The sequence below is a fragment of the Lycorma delicatula genome, chromosome 7, assembly GCF_047948215.1.
Source record: "Lycorma delicatula isolate Av1 chromosome 7, ASM4794821v1, whole genome shotgun sequence".
In the NCBI taxonomy this organism is placed as follows: Eukaryota; Metazoa; Arthropoda; class Insecta; order Hemiptera; family Fulgoridae; genus Lycorma; species Lycorma delicatula.
Genome location: NC_134461.1, coordinates 5514876 through 5532976, shown reverse-complemented (window position 1 = coordinate 5532976; position 18101 = coordinate 5514876). Strand labels below are relative to the sequence as shown.

Here is an 18101-nt window from a genome sequence, read left to right as displayed (position 1 = left end):
TTTTATTAGAACTTTAAAATATTTTACAGGTAAGTTTATTTTTTTGGTGTGAACTCTTTCATTACTACAATTGTTTGTTATGTACACATCTATGGGGTGTGTCGTAAAATAGTGGTGGGCATTCAAACAGTCATAGTTTTGGAACAAAGTTTATAAAGACATGAAGTATTCAACAAAATGAAAAGAAACCTTAAATTTTCTTTATATAAACACTTTTAGTACTGGCGCATGAATGTTGTATTACAAGTTCAATAGCTGCATGAAGCTAGTTAGTCACCATATTTACAGTGCAGAGTAGGATGATTCAAAATGTTTTGAAATTTCTGTGACCATGGAGGTGATAATTTTCATTTTGATAATTGATGTTTTGCCTGTGGATCAATTGTACTATGGAGATGAGAATATGGATGGATATATTTTTCATATATACTTGTATTCTTATCATGCAGTATCATTGACATCATAAAAACATCTGAATAGCGTTATATTTTTGATGAGATTTAGCCTTTTGAAAAATAAGAAAACTTATTGGTAAGATATGAAAGCAAATAAACTAATCCAAAGGCACACACTCGTTTTCATGTATACTTCTTTGATAATTTTCTTTGTTTGGTAATTTATCTGTAGTATGGACAGATATTTGGACATTATTATGTCATTTTTATTTGTGTGATCTCCCATTTTCCCCGATAAATTATTGAAACTATAATGGTTAATTTTTTTTAACGATTCTACCTGAAGCAACTTTGTTATGCGTTTTATTATGTATGAAAATTAAAAATAAAATTACGCTTAAAATATGACAAATTTTGTGTTTTAAAAGTATTTTTGAATTTTCCACTCAAAAAACTTTAAAATACTGAGAGGTTCTTAGATTTAGTCAAAAAGCTGTAAAATATTACGTTCCTCAAAAAAGAATCAATAATATTTACGATAACAGACTCACAAAAATATCAGGGGATGTTTTTCATTTTATAATTATTAAGAGATTTTTTCTAGTTTATCAATTTTTGCATATTGAAAAATTTATTCTTGTATAATATTTTTTTTGAGTAGGCCTTATAGTTTTATTATTTTAGTTATTTTTATTACTTATTTTCTTAACTTTTAATTTTGGGTTGTTTTGAATAGACACCTTAGTTCCAATTTTCCTCTTTTATACTAGCACCTCGCAGAAAAAAAAGTTCCCAGTTAAGTCAATAGGTTAATAATAGGTTAAGTCAATAGGTTAATGCTTTAAATCGCATAAATATCAAACATACAAATAGTTTTCCTTAATTTTAAACTTAAACTTAGCTTTAATTTTAAACTAGCTTAAACTTTATGTGCACTATTAAGAAGAAATTAAAAATAAGCAAAAGAGGTGGATAACGAGAATCTACCTGCAGCCACATAGTACGACAAACTATCCTACCCGAATAAGAACTCAAGGTTTATTTCAAGCAGGGACCCTGCTTGAATTTTTGATTTTGCTATCCAAAATGAGGATAGTGCATTACTGATTAACAGTTAATCAACTCTCAGATCTACCTTGCAATAGATTGAATTTTCTCCAAATACCATAAACTCATTTGTGAACAGACTTAAACTTTCTTAAACAAAAATTCTCACCAAGAATTATGTTACGTTTGAAAATGTCCAACTCAACTATATAAGTCATTCAGGAAGATCTAACTTCTAGAAAAAGAGAGGTTTCATGGTGAATAGAGTAGTAATCTATTAGTAAGGATTGATTTAGTAATTAGATATAAATATATAATTTTTAAGAGATCACTGTTCGTGTCAGAAAAAATGTGAATATTTATTAGTAACCAAAGAGCAAAATATAGAAGCTTTTGAAATTTGGAAAATAAAAATTAATTGAAGGTATTAAAGTTGAACTGAAGCAAGGGAGAAAATGAGCCTACAGGATTTTTGTTAAAAAATGTATTAGCAGAAACAGCGGGATATATAAAGCAAATAAATAAAGATGTAGCAGATAGTTCAAGATTAAAGATAAATGCAAAATAGAGAAGAGTGAAGCGGTTTACAAAAAAACTATGTTCTGTTTAATCCAGATATTAGTTACTAACTAGATAAGTATTATTATTATTTTTTTTTCATTCAACTTCTCTATTCTTGCTTAATATACATTCTTTTTTCATTTTGTTTGTATTGCAGATCCAGTATAAGCCACATTGTTGTAAATGATAGAGGTACTCTTATCTGCTCTCCTGACATATCTGTATTGCGTGCTATCATTAATGGAACAGCTATTATTAGTTACAAATGTAAGTACTATTACATTCTCAAAATGCAATTTTTTTTTAATTTAATTAAAAAGACTACAAAAAGATTAATTAAGTACGGTAGATAACAAAACCAGAGTACTGTAGCCTGTTTCTTAGCTGACATCTAGTAGCCATTGAAATGAGACGAACAATTGATCATCTTGCTCCCTCTCTTGCACACACGTGTACACATATTTGTGCGTTTCAGTAAACATTACACAGCATCATATTTAAGTATTATCTAACAGTACTAAAGTGTTTGAAAGTAATTACAGTCTACTCTACTTAATTGCATAGGGTGTACAAAAAAAAATATTGGGGTTTTAAAGCTACTTAATACCTCTTAACATTGACTTAACAGTGTGTTTTACAAATAAAATGAAAGAGTAACTCTTGCAGCTTTTCCCTTCAAATGTTCAGTGTGCATTTTGAACTGTAACTACAGATTCACATTTAGCAAACTACAAAACTCAGAAGAGTCACCATCTTTGCTTGTTGATTTTGGTCGTAAATCAACAATGTACACCTCATCCAAGAGATATTATAACAAATTAAAACCCTGATATTCTTTTTTATACACTTTGTATTACGAAAAAATGTTATGTTGCTATATAAAAAAATTAAAATTAAAACCCCAAGCGGAGTTTTATTAGACAAGCCATTAAAAATCATTAGTAATTTTGAAATTTATTTTATAAACTTTAAGTAGAAATTCTCAGGATTCATCTATTTTTTAGTCATTTTTCCAGCAATACAGTAATTTGCTGCTCTTTCACCAGTATTTCATTACATGCAAAATAAAATTGTTTCCAAAGTGTGTATAATTTGCAAATATTTTCATACAAGATACTATTTAAAAGTTTCTGAAATATGTATTATGCACATAAATGATTGCTGTTTACAAAAAAAGGGGGAAAAAACAGCTAGTAGTAGTTAAATACAAGTACATCCTTCATGAGCCAGAATGCCTAATATTTTCAATGTAATTAGACATAAGAGTTTTTCCATTGACACAATTTATAGATTTTCTAAGATTTCAATTTTCCATTAAGCGATCTGAGAAAATAGCTATCTGCTTTTGAATAGGGGAAGTAGAATTTGTTAATGATGAAATGTTAACCCGGGTATAAACATATGAGTAGTTTAAATGTTTTAAAAAAGGCTGAACATCTGATTATGATCAGCCTTTTTTGATGCATGTTTAGGATGACCCATCTTACAGCATTATATCAGAAAATGTCATCACTGTTCAGAGTGTAATTGTGAAAGATTGTAGGCAGACGATCAACATTCGTGACATCATGAGATATAAGCAGATTTTGTCACAAGAATTGAACACGAGAAGGATTGCTGCAAAGTTTGTGCCACAACTGCTGATTGTTGAACAAAAACAGTATCCAATAAATGTCTACAGTGAACTGATCCGACCAAATTTATGTCTACAGTTGACTTTGGACCAACTTTCTTTCTTCAATCACTACTGGTGAAAAGATTGTATTTAAGGATATGGCCAAGAAACTAAGCAGCTAATCATCCCAGAGAAAGAACACGTCTTCACCTCCCATCCCATCAGGTCAAGAACAACATCAAGCACTAATTGGTCTGTTTCTTCAATATTACAGATGAAATTATCCATAAGGAGTTTGCACCACCTGATGAGATGAAAATATTCAGGAAGCTGGTGGAGGAATGGGTGGGTGGGTTCGTCACCATAACAGTGCAACGCTACAAAGGGTCATTTTCATTGTGCAGCAGTTTTTGGCAAAAAAACATCACGGTGTGTTTTCTTAATCCATCATATTCATCCAATTCGACTCCCAAGCTGAAGAGGCTAAGATTTGATGCGGTAGTGGAAACTCAAGTGGAATCACAGGTGGTGCTGAATACACACAAAAAAGATGGGTCTTATTTCGAAAGCGGACAGATCCTTAATTTTCATTTTCTGAATTAGTAATATCGTTATGTATGTTATCTATGGATTAAGTAATAATATGCAATATTAAATTGCTCCTCCTCTATGAATCATGAGACCTTGCCGTTGGTGAGGGGGCTTGAGTGCTCAGGGATACAGAGTAGCTGGACCGAAGGTGCAACCATATCGGAGAGGTATCTGTTTGAGAGCCAGACTAAGGAATGATTCCTGAAAGAGGGCAGCAGCTCTTTCAGTAGTTGTTAGGAGCGTGAGTCAGGACGACTTAAACGGCCGTATCAACATCACTCAGTCCTCTGAGTACTGCGCAGCTGAAAGCAATGGAAAACTACAGCTGCTTTTTTTTTTCCAAGAAAATGTGGCTCTGCATTTTCACATAACAATAATGGAGGCGCCTTCCTTGGTAAAATATTCCGGAGGTAAAATAGTCCCCCGTTCGGATCTCCGGGTGGGGACTACTAAGGAAGGGGTCACCAGAAAATTAAAAAATAACATTCTACGAGTCGGAGCGTGGAATGTTAGAAGCTTAAAAAAGGTTGGTAGGCTAGAAAATTTAAAAAGGGAAATGGATAGGGTGAATTTGGATATAGTAGGAATTAGTGAGGTTCGGTGGGAAGAGGAAGGCGACTTTTGGTCAGGTGATTTTAGAGTTAACTCAGCGTCAAATAATGGGCAGGCAGGAGTAGGTTTCGTGATGAACAAGAAGATAGGGAGGAGAGTGGAGTATTTCAAAACGCATAGCGATAGAATCATTGTAATAAGGATAAAATCAAAACCTAAACCGACAACGATTGTTAACGTTTATATGCCTACAAGCGCCCATGATGATGATGAGGTAGAGTGTGTATACGAAGAGATTGATGAAGCAATTAAACACGTAAAAGGAGATGAAAATTTAATAATAGTTGGAGATTGGAATGCAAGCATTGGAAAAGGCAAGGAAGGAAATATAGTGGGTGAATACGGGCTGGGCAAAAGGAATGAAAGAGGGGACCGACTTATAGAGTTTTGCACGAAGTATAATTTAGTAATTGCCAACACCCAATTTAAAAATCATAATAGAAGAATATACACTTGGAAAAAGCCAGGCGATACTGCAAGGTATCAGATAGATTATATCATGGTTAAGCAAAGATTTAGAAATCAACTCGTGGACTGCAAAACTTACCCTGGAGCAGACATTGATAGCGACCATAATTTGGTGATAATGAAATGTAGATTGGGGTTTAAAAACCTGAAGAAAAGGTGTCAGATGAATCGGTGGAATTTAGAGAAGCTTGAGGAAGAGGAGGTAAAGAAGATTTTTGAGGAGGACATCGCAAGAGGTCTGAGTAAAAAAGATAAGGTAGAAAATGTAGAAGAAGAATGGGAGAATGTTAAAAAGGAAATTCTTAAATCAGCAGAAGCAAACTTAGGCGGAATAAAGAGAACTGGTAGAAAACCTTGGGTTTCAGACGATATATTGCAGCTGATGGATGAACGTAGAAAATATAAGAATGCTAGTGATGAAGAAAGTAAAAGGAACTATCGGCAATTAAGAAATGCTATAAACAGGAAGTGCAAACTGGCGAAAGAAGAGTGGATTAAAGAAAAGTGTTCAGAAGTGGAAAGAGAAATGAACATTGGTAAAATAGACGGAGCATACAGGAAAGTTAAGGAAAATTTTGGGGTACATAAATTAAAATGTAATAATGTGTTAAACAAAGATGGTACACCAATATATAATACGAAAGGTAAAGTCGATAGATGGGTGGAATATATTGAAGAGTTATATGGAGGAAGTGAATTAGAAAATGGTGTTATAGAGGAAGAAGAGGAAGTTGAGGAGGATGAAATGGGAGAAACAATACTGAGATCTGAATTTAAGAGAGCATTAAAAGATTTAAATGGCAGAAAGGCTCCTGGAATAGACGGAATACCTGTAGAATTACTGCGCAGTGCAGGTGAGGAAGCGATTGATAGATTATACAAACTGGTGTGTAATATTTATGAAAATGGGGAATTTCCATCAGACTTCAAAAAAAGTGTTATAGTTATGATACCAAAGAAAGCAGGGGCAGATAAATGTGAAGAATACAGAACAATTAGTTTAACTAGTCATGCATCAAAAATCTTAACTAGAATTTTATACAGAAGAATTGAGAGGAGAGTGGAAGAAGTGTTAGGAGAAGACCAATTTGGTTTCAGGAAAAGTATAGGGACAAGGGAAGCAATTTTAGGCCTCAGATTAATAGTAGAAGGAAGATTAAAGAAAAACAAACCAACATACTTGGCGTTTATAGACCTAGAAAAGGCTTTCGATAACGTAGACTGGAATAAAATGTTCAGCATTTTAAAAAAATTAGGGTTCAAATACAGAGATAGAAGAACAATTGCTAACATGTACAGGAACCAAACAGCAACAATAACAATTGAAGAACATAAGAAAGAAGCCCTAATAAGAAAGGGAGTCCGACAAGGATGTTCCCTATCGCCATTACTTTTTAATCTTTACATGGAACTAGCAGTTAATGATGTTAAAGAACAATTTAGATTCGGAGTAACAGTACAAGGTGAAAAGATAAAGATGCTACGATTTGCTGATGATATAGTAATTCTAGCCGAGAGTAAAAAGGATTTAGAAGAAACAATGAACGGCATAGATGAAGTCCTACGCAAAAACTATTGCATGAAAATAAACAAGAACAAAACAAAAGTAATGAAATGTAGTAGAAATAACAATGATGGACCACTGAATGTGAAAATAGGAGGAGAAAAGATTATGGAGGTAGAAGAATTTTGTTATTTGGGAAGTAAAATTACTAAAGATGGACGAAGCAGGAGCGATATAAAATGCCGAATAGCACAAGCTAAACGAGCCTTCAGTAAGAAATATAATTTGTTTACATCAAAAATGAATTTAAATGTCAGGAAAAGATTTTTGAAAGTGTATGTTTGGAGTGTCGCTTTATATGGAAGTGAAACTTGGACAATCGGAGTATCTGAGAAGAAAAGATTAGAAGCTTTTGAAATGTGGTGCTATAGGAGAATGTTAAAAATCAGATGGGTGGATAAAGTGACAAATGAAGAGGTATTGCGGCAAATAGATGAAGAAAGTAGCATTTGGAAAAATATAGTTAAAAGAAGAAACAGACTTATAGGCCACATACTAAGGCATCCTGGAATAGTCGCTTTAATATTGGAAGGACAGGTAGAAGGGAAAAATTGTGTAGGCAGGCCACGTTTGGAGTATGTAAAACAAATTGTTGGGGATGTAGGATGTAGAGGGCATACTGAAATGAAACGACTAGCACTAGATAGGGAATCTTGGAGAGCTGCATCAAACCTGTCAAATGACTGAAGACAAAAAAAAAAAAAAAAATTAAATTGCTAATGTTTGTCATTGTAGTTATTATATTTTAACTTGTCTTTTGTTATCGTAGTTATAGTCAATTATTTCAGTTGTGTGAAAATACGCGCATTTGCTGTTATCAGTTTTCATTATTTTCATTCAACATGGGTTTTCTTGACTTGATCAAGAGGTAATAGTAAATTTAGTTAAATTAGTGGTGTAATAGTTAAATTTAGTGGTGAGGGTGCTGGCACCCTCACTGCAATCCTAGGTTTTGCAAAGATGGTCATGAAATGTCTCTTTCATTAAGTGATAGAGAAGATAAATGACATTGTGCAAAGGGAGTTATCGCAAGTTCTGCTCATTTAATGAGCAGAATGTGCCTCCAATCCAGCTGAAGAATTTGGTATTAGTACTACAACTGCAACCAACTGGTTAAATTCTGTAAGGGAATTGTGTACAGACATATTATTCTGTAACCAAGTAATAATAAGCAGTAATAGTTTGAATGTAGAAATAGATGATTCTTTTTTTTTTTCAAGGCGAAATACAATGTGGAGACAGTTTACCCCCAGCAGCGGGTTTTGCGGGAATTTGCAGAGAAACAATAGAAAGTTTCATATGTGCGGTCCACAATTGAATGAAAGACTTGTTTCTAAGTATTTTAAAGGAGTATATCACAGAATGTATTACACTTGGGACAAGCAAAGTTTCTGATTGTTGGTGGAATTATGATGTTGTACCTATCTACAAGGATAAAATTTTATACATCAAACTGAATCACGAGTAAGTTTCAAGATCCAGTTACTGGAGGTGCAAATAAACATAGTGGAGAGTTTACAGACTGTAGCAAAAAGATAAAATCACAAGGAATTTGGCACATTGAGATCTGTACTAGATTCCTATTTATGCGAATTCATATGGCACCAACATAACATTGACGTGGACCCACTCAATCAAATTTTGCAGGGTACCACCTTATTTTGGCTTCCGAAGCAGTGAAAATAAGTAAAACTTATTTTTTTACTATTATTATTATAATAGTAATTTAGTAAATGTGGCTGCTTTCAAAATAAGGCCCGAAAGACTTTCAGGATTCCATCTACTATTTGTGGCAGAATTACTGCGATCAGTGACTGAGCTTACAAAGGATCTACATTGAAAGTAAGAGTGTAAATTAGATTTGGGATGATGTGATTATATTTAGCTTTATATTTCAGAAACTTTAATTTTACACGATCTAGATAAGAATTAAAAATCTTACCCGCTTTAGTAACTGAAATTATGGATTGCAACAACTAATAACTTGTATTCTTTATTTAGCCTAACAAGAATAAAAGAAAACAAACCAAACGTAATAAAATACAAACAACAAACCGTGTTTGCAAAATACGGCTTAGTATGTTTATCAATTCATATGAGTAATATGTGTTCTAGATGATTATACCAAAACCATGTACATGAACATATCCTACATCGGTTTGGAGTGCAGTGCATTCCAAGTTCCCTGCCCATTTTGTTCCGTAGGACTTCAGGTTAGATGAAAATTACTTTCACAAGTAATGTTCACACAGTTATTGTGTTATAAATTATTGTGTTTCTTCTATGATGGGGTCAGATTGCATCGTTTGCTTGTTTAATATTTCCAGCTAAACTTTTTAGTTCCTGATGGGTCCTATACCTTTATGATTTTTAATTTGTTCTAATTATCTTTCTAGCACTTTTTTAATCAACCCTTCTTCTCTTGTATGTCCTAGTCAGTTAAATATCCTACTCTACATTATTGTGATGAAACTGCTGTCTTAGTTCTCTATCCTCATTACTTATTTGCCTTTAATTTTGTCTCGATTTAATTTGTTCCATTTTCTTCATGCCCAGATTTCAAACGCCTTTGTTCCTTCTTATTCCTTTTCATAGCATCAATGTCTCGCTTCTAAACAGAAGTTCATTCCAATTATCACCAGATGGTTTTTGAAGTTCATCTCTCCTTCTTAATGTTTCTTTTTGTTAAGTACTTCCTTAACCGTTGCCTTTTATCTTTATTTCATTCTCACTGTTGCAATCTTCTATAATATACTGTTAATCATCTAGGAGATTGAACTTGTTCAATTCTTTTTCATTTGTGTAGATGTTTATTTACTTATTGTCTTCTATCCTCATTGCTTTTGTTTTCTTGATGATTTATTTTCATATCAATTTTCTGTCTGTGTTTTCTAATGTTGAATATTGCGTATGTCCTAAAACATCATGTTATTTGTAAACCTTATGTAATTTATTTTCCTTCCTCTGCGGACCCTCTCATCTTTTTCTTGATCATTCTTTCAACATTTCTTCAACACAGATATTAAAAAAACATTAGGGATAAGCAGCACTTTTGCGTTACTTCTCTTCTTAGACCAGATTATTCACTTCGTGCATCTTTTATTTTCAGTCAGTTTTTTTTTATTCAGATAAAATAGAATAAATAAAAATAAATAATAATTAGAAATTCAGCTAATCATCCTGTGATCTTGATACTTTATTGTACCATATGCTTTTTGAGATTGGAATCTTGGTGTTTTATAACAATAAAAAAAATCGTCTGATCGTATCTATTGAAGTCACATTAAAAAATTTCACCACGTTCTGTTGTACTCCTTTAGCGTAAGCTACTTCATAATTATTTACAGGCATTTCAAATACCAGATGAGCAACTTAAAACCATACTCAGCTAGTTCGAACTGCAGTTACATACTGAGTGTCGACTTTAATACTGCTATTACTAGTACCGCAATCGGTTGTGTATGTTACTACTTTCATCTTATAATTATGAGTAGTAGACTGTTCATGTTTCAGTACAGTATAGTTTCATTCTGTGCAGTTGTTTTTCTAAAATGCCTTTGTCAATCAAGGAAAGGGTTACTATAATAGAAATTTGTGTGTACTGGATCTTTTCAAGAAATGCGTCACATATTCAAGGAAAATTTCTGAATGCCAGTATCCCAGCAGAGAATAGTGTTACTGATTCGGTTAAAAAGGTATTCATCAGGGTCAGTTTCAAATGCAAAACAAAGGTGACCTTCCATTAGGACACCAGAGGATGCTGATCTGAATAAATTCATACTTAAATATAATAAAGAAGTGTAAAATACACATCTTGTCGTAAGTCTTGATTTAAATTTGAAATCATATCGTATAATAATTTGAGGGAATACACAAACCTAATTATCTTAATTATTGTGAAGTATTTACTGTTTTTTTGCAGCTTCTCAAAAACATTTTCGATGATAAATAGACCAGATGTTATATTTCAAGTCAGATAAGCAACGGTTTTATTTATCTGGACATCTTAATTCATATAACACCAGATGGATGATTAAAAGTCATCACCAGATGTTTGAACAGTCACTTCACAACAAGTAGTAGTTATACGGCCTGCTGTTTCTGGTAATCTTATAGTGAAGCCAGTATTTTCTGACTAGACTGTTTCTACAAACTACAGATTGTTATTTTTTGTACCGTACAATTTTCAAAAGATCCTAGTTTGGATAACAGATCATGAAAAAGAGTACGCTTCCAACAAAATGGAGTAACATGTCTCACATCAAACAATCCCTAATATACATTCATGCAGCTTTTACAAAGAATAAACTATCAGCGGCAGGTGGTGTCCTCTGTGTTCTAAAGTTTTTTTTAGTTGTGATTCTTTTCTTTGGAGCTATTCAAAGGTAGAGTTTATGAATCGATTCCCCACACTATCGATGAACTGAAGGTGAACATTCTACAATAAATTGACAGCAATGATCACAACGTTTTATGTTGGGTGATTATTAATCTGATCACCAGAGCACAAAAACTCTGCACAGGTTGCTCATTTCGAATAAATTTTGTAAAAATATGTAAACTTTTGCTAATATAAATACAAAATTTAATTTATATTTTAATTTCATTCAAAATGTTGCACCTTCCAACTGTGGTTTGTAACTGTTTTGTTTTAAGTTATTCACCTAATATCATTATTAAAAACACATCGTTTTCCAATCCACTCTAATAGCATATATCGTTACATACTTATAACTTCTGAATATGCTACCTCCCTTACTCCTACAAAACCACCCTCAAGAGAGCTTTAATCTGCTTATTTGTCTGATGGTTAGTTAATGTACATAGTCTAAATATCAGGCTTTTAATGATTTTTTATTCTTTTTTTAAGGGGTTGAAAGGTGTTTTAATGAAAATAATTTGTTGAAACCTGATGAATGGGAAATAAAAGGGACTGACGAGTTTCCAAACAGTAATGCTCCTTTTAAAAGTCGTTATTGTGCAAACAAACTGGTAAAGTATTATGTTTTATTTTTTCCTTTTATATTCTCTGTAACTCTTAACATCTCTGTATAACAAATGAATTTTGAATAAGAATATTATAAGAGATTATTAAAAGTCGAACTATATGGATTTAGATGAGAAAATTAAAATAGTTAATAAGGAAAATGTTAAAACCAGATTGTTTAAAAAAAAAGACAGCTATGATTAATAGTACAAGTCAACACAAAATTTGTATCTAACATGTTACACAACTTTTCTCATTATAATTTTGGTACTGATTTCAAATGCTATTGAAATTGTGTTACCACGTAAAGGTTTTATGTAAATCATAAATTTTTATAATAAACTCATTTTGATCAAATACCTGTTACAATTAAGAATATTTCTGTATTTTTACTTTTAAACAGTATGCATACATGCTTAATAAATAAATAAATTTATACACTGTATCATGAGAAGTAGACACGTACAAACATGTCTGTATGATATCATTCAGACATCTGTTGTTGCCAATCACAGAGATTAAAATCTTTTTCAGGTTCTTCACTTATCTGTACTGCGTTGTGTTTCACAGTTTTAGTGTTTTGCAATATTTTCATCAATTCCCTATAATACAAAAGTGATTTTTCTCATCTTTATTTGCTACAACATGGCATCTGCAAATTTTCATGGATGTTCAAATTATCCAGACAATTTTTGTTATCTGTACAGTAAATTTATGCCTAAATCTCAAAGAAAGACCATTTCTGAATCGATAAAAACGGCTTATAAATTTATTTTCATTATAGGATCAAGATAAAATCTGAGTGCCTCATTTTATTTGCATATTGTCCTCGTTAACTAAATGAATGGTTGAAGGAGAAATGAGAGTTGTGCCATTTACTGTACTGATAGTTTGGTTAAGGACCGCTTCACAGCTGCTATGTTTGTATGACAGATATATTTGGATTTTCATTCAAAAATAAAAAGTTCATAAATTATGCAGATGTATCCTCAGCTGTGAAGTCATTACCGCATAGAGAGTTACCTCTACCTGTACCACCATCTAATGTGATATTGCTAGAAGATCGGTCTGAAAATAAAGCAAACGATGTAGAGGATGTTTGAAGAATGTCTTCTTGTATCCGATGAGAAATCTCATTTATTTCAACAACATTAAATTAACAATTTAGTTCACGATTTAAAGTTATGAAAGCAACAACTTCTGGGGTCTAGACTGCAACAGTGGAATCTTTTTGCGAAAAGAAAGTTACTACGTTTAGAACGTGAAATAAAACTTTCGACTTATTTTACTATGAAAAATTCATTGTGCGTTTGTATTGATGTCGATGGTCTGATGAAAGAGCTCGGAATTCAGCATTTTCCTGAAGAATGGCGTTTTTTTATTGACTCTTCTAAAGTTAGCATCATCCATTCCATTAGCTCAAGCAGCTGACATGAAAGAAACGTTTGAAACTATGGCATTAATATTAGAAGCGATAAAATACAAAGAGCATATGTGGCAAGTTTGTAGCGATCTGAAAGTTGTTGCATTACTTCTTAGTTTACAAGGTGAGTTTACGAAATATTGTTTTCTTTGTTTTTGGGATTGTTATGATACAAAAAGTCATTACCAAGTAAAGCACTGGTCATTGCAACAGAACTTTATGGCTGGTGAAAAAATGTAAAGCATTTACCATTAATTGATAATGGTAAAATCATGCTGTCACTGCTTATAAAAAATCATAAAATTCAGACTCATAAAAAATTTTTTAATGGCATTAGACAAAGATCGTCCAGGATTTAATCATTTAAGATTAAGTTATTGTAAGCTCAAAGAGAATATATTTATTGATCTGCAAATCAAGAAACTGCTTAAGCACTCGAATTTTAACGATAAATTTAGCAAATTTTAACTAGCTACATGGAAGTCCTTCAAAGACATTGTTGGTGATTTTTAGGCAAAAAAAAAAAGATGAAAATTATATATTTTTTTGGTTAATAAGCTGTTAGAAAACTACAAATGTTTAGGATGTAAGGTGTCATTTAAAATTCATTTCCTACACTGCCACCTAAACTTTTTTCCTGAAGATTTGAATTCTGTCAGTGATGAGGAAGGAAATACCATCAGGTTATTCTGACCGTGGAGTGCAAGGAAGATGGAATTCTGGAATGATGGGTGACTATTATTGATTTTTTTTTAGAGAAACTGATTAAACATCATACAAATGAAAAAGTTTTGTCAGCATTTAAAAAAAATTAAAGGTAAGACGATTCCAGTTATTTGAACTTTTATAAAATGTTATTTTAAAGACATTTTCAATGATTTAGAATTTGATATTTTAAAATTGTATTAATGTATTTCAATTTATCTGTCTGAATAAATAACAAAATTTAGTTGATTTAAACAAATTTTACATAAATACACGTTAATAATAATGTTTTTTAAATATTGATTTCACAGTGATTATGCATTTATTGGTAAATAAAAAGTATATCTAAAAAAAATGTGACATGTTATGCAAATTCTGATAACAGTTTTGAATTCAGCACCCTAAAATTAGTTAAAATCACTGTGTACAATTCCAGATACATGAAAAAAAATTTCTTGCTGACTAGTGATAATACAAATTTTTTATCAAATAAAAATACACACTTCGTTTCACCTCATTAAAAGCACTTAATATGAAAACTCCCATCATCGATTACACTTAAGTCACCACACACAAGCTAGATAGGACAGACCCATTAGATTACATTTAATGTCTGAAAATGATTCACGTGTAAAGTTTACAACATACTGACAAAATTGAGGATGCTTTATTACACACGATTCCACACTAGTAATCTTTGATTTCTAAACTGATGTAGCTGTGCAAGAATCCATCAACAAACTATGAGTTAGTAAAAACATCGCATCTTCAGAACTGAAATCAGAACCTTAACGCAAATTGTAAGAAACAAAATTGCTTTACCTATGATTACAAACACTATAATCAACCAAGTCTACCGGTGGGTTCACCCTTTCTAGTCTCCTGACAGAAATATCTTTACAATATTTTTAAAACACTCGCATGTAACAAAAATGAGAAACATGCAGACGGAATACAAAGGCATTATTATCCTGATGATAAAATTTTGAGCAAAGGAAATATAAGTCAGTCATACATGCCTCATATTAAAAAAAAATTTTACTCAATTTACAATTTATTACAAAGCATATGAGGATAACAATTCTTTTAACCTCCTGGACCATGCCATATCTGAAATAGATTATTTTGTAAATATATTAAAAAACCGACTCATTTTCAATAAATGGCATTATATTTATAATAAATGGGTGATAAGTCCATGCAAAAATAAAGAAGGCAAGATATTTCTTTTGGGAAAAATATTTTTGATTCCATCGTTGTAGTATGATTTATCCAAGTCTTCAAAATAAGCAGATGTTTCATAAAGTCATAATTTTGTATAAGTATCCTTCCTGCAAGCCTTTTCTTCATCTTAAATACTAAATAATAGTCCAGAGGTGCTAAATCCGGCAAGTAGGGGATGCAGAAAAATTGTGTGGCATAATTTGAACAATTTCGATGTCATAATTGCAGAAGAGTGAGTTGGTGCATCGGCTTTGTGAATAAGAATCTTATTCATCAAATGCGGTCATTTTTTCTTTGTTTCCTCATTTGGACGATCCAGCAGACATACAATATTGACCGATCATTGTTCTACTCTTCTCTAGAAATTCAATAATGAGATAATGCCACGTGCATTCCAAAAGACAATCAAGTTTCATCGGCTGTTACAAAATAGTGCAAATTTCTTCTCGGTTATATTGAAACAGCCCCAGTTCATGCTAAGAAATGTTTACTTGTTCACATTTATGATCAAGTGTGAGCTAACGTGACTCCCATCTTGCAGACAGTTTTTGCATATACTGTCGAATCTCAATTTTACAAACTTTTTTACTGCACTGGTGACATTTAAATAAAACAACATATAAATTTACCACTGTTTAACATATTCATACCTCTATTTAACAAAATGGTGACGTACTGCATATTAATATAATACAGTATGCGGTAACATACAGTAATTTTTACAAAATGCTTTTAAAAATAATGACACTAAATTTTGTATTTTGGACATCTCCGTGAGTTTAAGGTAGTTATTCTTTTGATTTTCGTATCTAAATTGTATTTGTACATAAAACACAAAGTATTCTTGACGACAGTCAAGAATGGCAGGTTATTTTTATTGAACTGGTAAAGCAAAGAATTCCAAGATTTTCTTATAATTTATTAACAACAAAATACTAACAAAAGATTTAAACACGTGTTCTGTAGTTACTGTCTGCCTACACATTACAGTAGCGGAATTTCCTGAAACCTGCTACAACTCCGAATTAATGCAGAGCACTAAAATTATCGTGCACACTTTTATTAATTTATCTAATCGAGACATTTATCTACAGTATTTGGATGTAACAAATAGAATTCTTTAAAAAAATAAAAACGTTTAACATAATGAACCTCGATGTAATGAAAAAACCTATAGTTAACAAATGTTTTCCCGGGATTCTCAATTTCGTTATATAGAGATTTGACTGTGTGTGTTTATAAAATTTTAGTTGTTTACTTTCTTTTTATTGAGTATTATTAATCAAAATTGTTAATAGTAAATCCACGAATGCCAACGGAAAGTAAATTAATTGATTTCCTGATAAGTCAGGTTTAATATTAAAACATACCATTTTTAAATATGCGTTATTATTAACATTAATTTTAATTTATCCATATAGGTTTTGGAAAAGTTAATTTACTTTTTCTGACGGTTGTTAATGAAAATTTTATTTTATTAACTAATGTCTAGCTTTGTTTTTATGTAATTAGTCATTTTTTGAATGTTTATTTCTGTGGTTATGACTTACAGGTGTTTATTTCTATATATTTTTTTTTTACAGCTGCCTAAATTGTTTGACGGTTTAAATGTTTACGTATCTAGTTATTGGCCAAAATCAGAAAAATTTACAAAGACAATCATAAGTGAATTGGTGAAAGAATCCAGTGCGGTTCTCCTCAACAGAGAACCGGATGCAGAATCGATTCCACCAGATGAAATGACGGTCATGTTTCACGCCGATGTGACTGGATCGATGGGAATATGTTCTCACATTATATTATATGTTACCGGTTATAATGAACCGCAGTTAAAATACAACATGAAACATATAAAAACATTACCGTTAAAATGGTTTTTGGAATGCATTCAGACATTTTCTATTGTAAATCCTCCGTAAATAAAATAATGTATATTTAAAATTTCTTTTATATCGGTTTTATTTTATTAATTTAAATTACATTGTAATATATAAATACGTTGTATTTTCAGATTAATTTAATGTTGTATATTTATTCAGTAGCAAAACGTGAAGTTACAGACGCATAATTTTATGAAACATCAATTTGATAATGTTATGTTTTGTTTCCTTTAATAAAAAGATTAAATTTTTATTCTACTAATGATTATTTCCAGGACCTACAACCCCATGAAGTTTAAAGGTGGACTTTGACAAACGATGAAAGTAGCTAAGACGGCTATCAACAAATGTAATGCTCGATCTCATGCTGCGATTGCGGTATGCAATTCGTGTGGCCCTATGTCAAATGCACTTGTGTCACTAGTCGTATAATAGAACTCAATCCGGCAATGATCTGAGCGCATAGTCCAGTTGAAGTTAAATATAGGAAGAGTTTTTGTGTGAAACCATCAGTGTCAGAAGAAGGCGTGGGGATCGAGCTTCTGTGAATCTTAATTTGATAGCTGAGGGTTGTAAGTTACAGCAGACGGTCGTGATTAGAAAAAGCTGTGTGAAAGCGATAGAAGGCTATGTAAATACACTGATGAAAATGCGTGTCGAGATATTTGCATCGGTGGCATCCTGACAGAGGCCAAACCGGTGACTGTGATGCGATATCAGGTTTAGAGAATCTAAAAACAACCTTCAATAAAGCCCATCAGGGGTTGTTACTAGCTACTTATTAACGCTATTACTATTACTATTATTGCTTTACAGTAGTACTCAGAGTAAGAATAAAATAATTATGTTTTAGATTCGTTTGATTTTAAAGATTCAGTTATTATGTAGAAGAGTTGAGCGTCTTGTAAAGTTAGGGTGATTTTATTTGCTACATAATAAAATCGTACTGTGGTTCTTTAAAATGCCACAATAAAGCGCTTAAATTGCATTAGACAAAGAACACACCCGTGGTATAGAGTTTTTGCATTC

At 31.9% G+C, this 18101-nt stretch overlaps 1 protein-coding gene across 1 annotated transcript in view; it reads left to right on the top strand.

The window, feature by feature from the left end:
* LOC142328429 (uncharacterized) overlaps positions 1–17261 on the top strand; it is a 61977-nt gene extending 44716 nt beyond the window's left edge. The window contains exons 7-9 of the mRNA XM_075372165.1: positions 2161–2270; positions 11724–11845; positions 16776–17261. Of these exons, the coding sequence (XP_075228280.1) occupies positions 2161–2270; positions 11724–11845; positions 16776–17111 (568 nt within the window). The 3' untranslated portion in view covers positions 17112–17261. The remainder of the gene's footprint in view (positions 1–2160; positions 2271–11723; positions 11846–16775) is intronic.
* The last annotated feature ends 840 nt before the right edge of the window (positions 17262–18101 follow it).